The sequence below is a fragment of the Zerene cesonia genome, chromosome 22 (assembly GCF_012273895.1).
Source record: "Zerene cesonia ecotype Mississippi chromosome 22, Zerene_cesonia_1.1, whole genome shotgun sequence".
In the NCBI taxonomy this organism is placed as follows: Eukaryota; Metazoa; Arthropoda; class Insecta; order Lepidoptera; family Pieridae; genus Zerene; species Zerene cesonia.
The window spans coordinates 272,803-278,802 of record NC_052123.1 but is presented as its reverse complement, the minus strand read 5'-3'; the positions used below and the strand labels follow the sequence as shown (position 1 = coordinate 278,802).

General features: G+C 40.1%; 1 protein-coding gene across 5 annotated transcripts in view; it reads left to right on the top strand.

Annotated features, from left to right (window-relative positions):
- The window catches only part of LOC119836103 (rho guanine nucleotide exchange factor 11), a 148,480-nt gene that overhangs the window by 38,562 nt on the left and 103,918 nt on the right, over window positions 1-6,000 (top strand). For all 5 annotated transcript variants that reach the window (XM_038361350.1, XM_038361349.1, XM_038361347.1 and 2 more), the window contains exons 7-14: window positions 1,388-1,469; window positions 1,912-1,997; window positions 2,493-2,552; window positions 3,065-3,165; window positions 3,840-3,960; window positions 4,662-4,725; window positions 4,986-5,158; window positions 5,786-5,988. In XM_038361350.1, coding sequence (XP_038217278.1) covers window positions 1,388-1,469; window positions 1,912-1,997; window positions 2,493-2,552; window positions 3,065-3,165; window positions 3,840-3,960; window positions 4,662-4,725; window positions 4,986-5,158; window positions 5,786-5,988 — 890 coding nt within the window. The remainder of the gene's footprint in view (window positions 1-1,387; window positions 1,470-1,911; window positions 1,998-2,492; window positions 2,553-3,064; window positions 3,166-3,839; window positions 3,961-4,661; window positions 4,726-4,985; window positions 5,159-5,785; window positions 5,989-6,000) is intronic.

Sequence of the window (6,000 nt, the reverse complement as noted above, 5' to 3'; positions counted from 1 at the left end):
ACACGCCGCACAACCGGCGCGTGCCGCACAGGGACGAGCTGAGGCGCTCGTCGCACTCGCTGGACGGCGAGCTGGACGGGCCGCAGCCCAACTCGATCGCGTTGCAGATGAGTTACCCGCTGGTTAATGTGCCGCCGCCGCCCTTGCAGGTAACTTAGCCTGTGGCGACTTGAGTTTGATACCGAATATTTAAAAAAAAACAAAGTTTATAAATAGTTTTAAATTTGGTATGTATGTTTGGTTTAGCGTATCTGGTCTTGTGTTGGAAGGTACGTAAGAATCGCGTAGTGGTGTTGATCTGTAAGTTGTTCGAACTCAATTGGCCACCGTCACACATGTAACATGGTAGTTTCGGTGTCGGTTATATATTTCATTTCGCTCAGCTTAGCTTCTTATACACTTCACGCTTTTTTATTACCAGGCCTGTTTTCAATGTTCAAATATATAATAGTTAGAGAATAATTAGAATGGATGCGTTTGAGCATTGAAATTAAGGTCCCTCTTCGAAGTTAGACTTAATTAATATAAGTAACTTAATTTTAAATAGATTAACATTTGAAAGATTATTTATAAAAATTGTTATTCTTAAGTTGCCTAGGATCTTGTGATCCTACATATTGGTAAATTAAGTTGTTAATTCATATAAATTTCTGTTATTTCGAATACATTAAGCATTGGATAATGTTATTATTGAAAAAAAAAATATTTTTTTTCTTGATTTTAATTGAATTTGCATGGACATATTTATTTTATCATTCTATGTCTTGAATTTTTTAACGAATCTGCGATTTATTTATATAAATGATATACATATACATGTTCTTTCGTTCTTTCTTTCTATAAAAAATTTGGTTTAAAAAAACCGTGTGTCTTCTTATTCTTCTAATATTATTTGTTATTTGTCTGTGACTAATATTTTATGTTTCTTATTAAACTGTTTGGTTACATGTATATCTTATTTTATACTTACATATTTTTTCTTATTATATATTAAATGATTATGGTTCGCGTGTTAAATAGATTATATTAGTTTTAGATCGATCAGAATTGATCTACTCAATGATTGCTCTATTAATCTATATAAAAGTATCTGTCTATGTATATAATTCCACAATAATTTACTTTTAAACTAGAAAATAACGTAGAAAGGAATATAATCACTGTAGTCATATGAAAATATTTCCATGACATTATAATAAAGAAGTAGTTAAGACCATTTTTAAAGATTCATAACGCTATACAAAGTTTGTACTACTAGCTAGAATGGTATGATGGCCAGTAATTATTACGTAAATATTAAATGTTTTGTCCTCTTCACTCTTATGAATGTGACCAAATAGCTATAACTTATTGGACTTATTTATAAAGTGAACATTGCAAATTTCAGACGGACAACAGAAATAGCGTGCCCGTGATGCACGTTCGAAGTCAATCGTCGCCGGAGCATTTGGACCACGAGTTGCCTAAGGGTAAGTGTGTTATTTTGATTTATCCCCCCCTTTTTTCTGTCATAGTGGACAGCTGAGCTGGTGGTCCGCCTGATGGCGATCACCACCGCCCGTGAACATTCGCAGAGGTAGTGCCTCTGCAAATGCGTTTCCCACTTTTTAGGGGGTAAGAGATGATAAAAGGATTGATAACTGGAAAGAAGGAATGGACAGGGAAGGGTGAGGAAAAGCAAACGGGCCTTCGGCTCCTCCACTCACCGTATGAAACACAGTAACATTCTTATGATACTAGTTCACACCGTTATCCTGCAGGTGTGTTGTACTTTCTCCGGTGTGCCCTGGCCTAAATAGCGCCGAATCGTCTCCCCGTGACCTCGCTCGCTGTAAAGTACTCGTGAAATGAATAATGTGTTGAATAAATTGCGTCTAGTATCCGTAAATTAGTAAGCAACTGTCATTGCAGGTGGAGGCGGCGCGGAGAAGGAGGCGTGGTCGCGCGGCACGTCGCCGCCCGGCACGCCGCCGCCGCCCTACCCGCACTCCACGCAGGTACTCTTCGCTTGTTCTATACTAGCTGTCCATCCCGGCTTCGCCCCTGCTACATATTATATAGGCTGTGCTTTCTAATGGTGAAAGAATTTTTGAAATCGCTTCAGTGGTTTTTGCATGAAAACGTTAGAAACGTACAAAAATAAAAAAGTTTCCTCAGTATGATGTAAGTGTAGATATTGCATATTAACTGACTTCAAAAAAGAATAAAGTTCGGTTGAGAGATTTCGACTGCGTTTTTTTTGTGTTTGTTGACTCGTTATTTTTTACCGGGTTAACCGATTTTGATGATTCCTTTTTTTATTTAAAAGCTGGTGCCTCCAATGTGGGACATTAAAATTTAGTCTTCTTTGGTCCAACTTACATGTTCCTATTATGAAATGAAATGTTTCATCAATACGAGATACGTTCGTGTAAAAGTACAAAGTTTTCGCAATAAAATCGCACTTTTTCCATAATAAAATATATTCTTATAGTATTCCCTGATTATTTCAGCCATGTACGGATCCACAGCGAGCGATAATATCGATGGAGGAAGACGATTCGCCAGCGTCTGTATGTATATTATATACCTTATTTTTACCTAGGTTTCTATACTATTCTTTTTTTTCTATGTCATAGCGGGCAACTGAGCTGGTGATTCGCCTTATGGTGACCACCACCGCCATATACTAACTATAAATACTATATTAACGCAAATCACAACGTTAAAGAAATCTTTCATAAAAAGTTGAATTGAATAAATAAATGTTTGAGTTTGATTATTTAATAAAAAAAAATATATGTCTTAGCTGATTGATTGAACTGATCTAAATACGATGAATCTAATTATGAAAATTCTTTTACCAATAACAAGTTATATTATATGTAAGTGTCATATTTATTTTTGTTTATATTTTATCGAAGTAAAATAGCTGGTCTAGTTTTTAAACCGTTTCTTTTATTCTATTACTCAGTTGATGTCTGACTATATCCAGACATAGAGCTCACACGAGGCACGTTACTAATGACGAATATATTTATTACATACATATATCCAGTACAATAATTTGTTTTGTATGGAGCAGGACAGCTCGACGTACTCGGGGCTGTTCTCGAACCTGCGCACGGTGCGCGACTCCAAGGCGCGGATGGCCGTCCTCATCAACTGGCTGCTGGGCGAGAGGCGGTGCGTAGCGGAACCCCCTTTGTGTTGTAAACGCGGACCTTTGGTGGTGGGGATGGATGGATGGATGGATGGATGGATGAAAACAATTTGTTGTATCTGTATGAAATTTTGGTACAGATTATAGTCTGGATTAGTGCATTTACTTGATGGATGGATGGATGGATGGTTGGTTAGTAATTTTATTCGAAAACAGCTTATTGCATCTATATGAAAATTGGTACATTGATATATTAGTCTAAATTTTCACATTTAAATAGGCTTGTTTTCGCCAGTGAGTATCACGTGAGTGACGCCGCGGGTTGCAGCTAGTAATGTATATAGCGATTATGTGACGCGTGTATAATGTATGTGGAGTTGTAGTCTCTGATGGAGAGGAGGATGGATTTGATGTAAAACTGTGAGAAAATCAATATCTTTATTTAAAATATTACGTAAATTGTAGTGTTTGTTCTGCAAATTTATCCAATTAAGCATTATGTGTATTATTTGTAATGAATATGTATGAATTATTTCGCCAAAAATGTGCGATCTGCACGTGCTGGGTGAAGCATGGGACGGCCTCCCACAAGGTGAACAGGCGACCTAGTCCGAGGCGGCTGGAGATCATTGTGGGGGGCCGTCGTCCAGCTGTGGGCGGCCCACGAGTGGAGTGTGACCCGTCGCGTGGGGTGCAGGTGCGCGTGCGCGGCGCTGGTGCTGGTGCTGACGGACGCGTACCGCGCGGCGGCCGGCGCGCCCGCCGCGCTGCGCCGCTGGGCCTACGAGATACACTCCGTCTTCCTCATGCCCAACGCGGTCAGCTTTACTCTTTTATACTAGTCTAGTGTATGCGTCTCAAAATCACTTTTTCCGTTCCATCCCAATGGGAATATCGCAGAAAAGTAACCTAAGCCGTTTCTCATTAAATCAGCTATCTGCCGGTGAAAGACCTATCAAAATCGATCCAGTTGGAACAAACTAACAGACGGACAGACAGAAATTGTAAAAAAATGTTGTTTTGTTGTATGTACTGTATATAGTATATTCATATTTAATATGTGTTAACAAACAGTTATTTCAATATTACAAATAGTCAACGCAAACGAAAACCCACAAGCGTGAGACGACATTGGCAAATGTTTCTTCACAACACGAGGGCAAACATTAATATTGAATTTTCGTTGCAAATAAACAACGCGTCATGAGCCTTTTATTTTGCTCAATAATTGTTTTCTTCTTCTAAACGTTGACAGACTGAGAGAAAAGATTAAAAATGGAACAATAACTGAATTTTTCTATTCGATTTACTTTAAAATTGTTTCCGATTTTTTTTAACCATTAAAGAAAAATAATTTGATACTTTGAATAATTATACCGACTGAAGCAGTGATGAGTGGCTTATATCCCTATATATATATAATTTTCTTTCGAATATAACAAAAGGATGAATAGTCGAGCTATTTTATAAGCTACTCTATTAACCAGCATAATTTTAATTTCTTTTTTATAATAAACAGGTGCTACAGTTGAACGGAGTGGATGAAAATATGGCCAACGAAATTGAGCACGTGCTTGTTAACGGTGAGGGTTCTGCGATTCATATATGCAATGCGATAAAAATCTATTTCAAATACCTATGTTCATGTAAAATAAAATTTTAAACAATTTTATTCAATATAGCGTATAAAGTTCCAGTTCATTGACCATGTTCATGATTTTAATCATTGAAAAAATGTTTAAACTCATTGCCCTTGTATGTTCCCATTGTGTGAGCACCCACTTCCCATTTTTAATAAGTTTCCTAATAATTTTTTTTGTCTGTTCGTATATCGCCATGACAGAATACGAGAAGGAGGAGCTCCTCCGCAACGTGTTCCGCAAGGCGCGGCGGCAGGCGAAGGACGAGCTCGCCAAGCAGCTGTCCGAGTTCCAGGGCAAGCGGCGCCTCGGGCTCGCCACGCTGTACGGGCCCGACGACGCCACGCTGCAGCGCTGCGACGTCGACAAGGCGCAGGTGGGGCATTACACGTGACACTGCACTGCACTGCACTGCACTGGAACATTACACGCGACACTGCACTGCACTGGAACATTACACGCGACACTGCACTGCACTGGAACATTACACGCGACACTGCATTGCACTGGAACATTACACGCGACACTGCACTGCACTGGAACATTCACATGGCACTACAGTGCGGTAGCACATGACTATACTGTAGTGCAACAATAAAAAACATTACAGTGAATTGAAACACAGCACACTAGAACGCACTCCACAAGAACACGTCGTACTGCACGGCAGTGATCTGTAATAACAGTGCTGTGTGAAACAACACGATACGTATACGTTGTAACCAGTTGTACCAGTGCATGGGAACACAACACCACTGCATTAGAACACGATACACTATAATTGGGTACACAACATTGGGCCAAGTTCGCACAGCGTTAAAGCACATCATTTGCTTAGACTGTCAAAAAAATCGAAAATAAATGCATTACAAGGATGTATCACACTAATCACACATCTAATTTATAGTGACCAAAAAATGTCATGATAGTTAAATATCTAGATAAAAAATCTTGTTAATATAATGAAATAAAGCACCTGCAATACCTAGCCATGTACCCACAGGAAGTGGTGGTGGTGGAGAGGATAATGTGCCAGCGGCTGCGAGCCGTCGCGCAGGCGGGGCCCGGCTGCCCGTGCGCCGCGGGGCCCGGCGGCAACGCGGGCAGTGGGGGCAACGGGGGCAACGGCGGCAGCGGGGGCTCGCCCGAAGCGCATTCAGCGTTGCTGGCCGCGTTGGTCGCCGCGGCGCTGTGTTTGCACTGCCGGTGAGTTCTTGT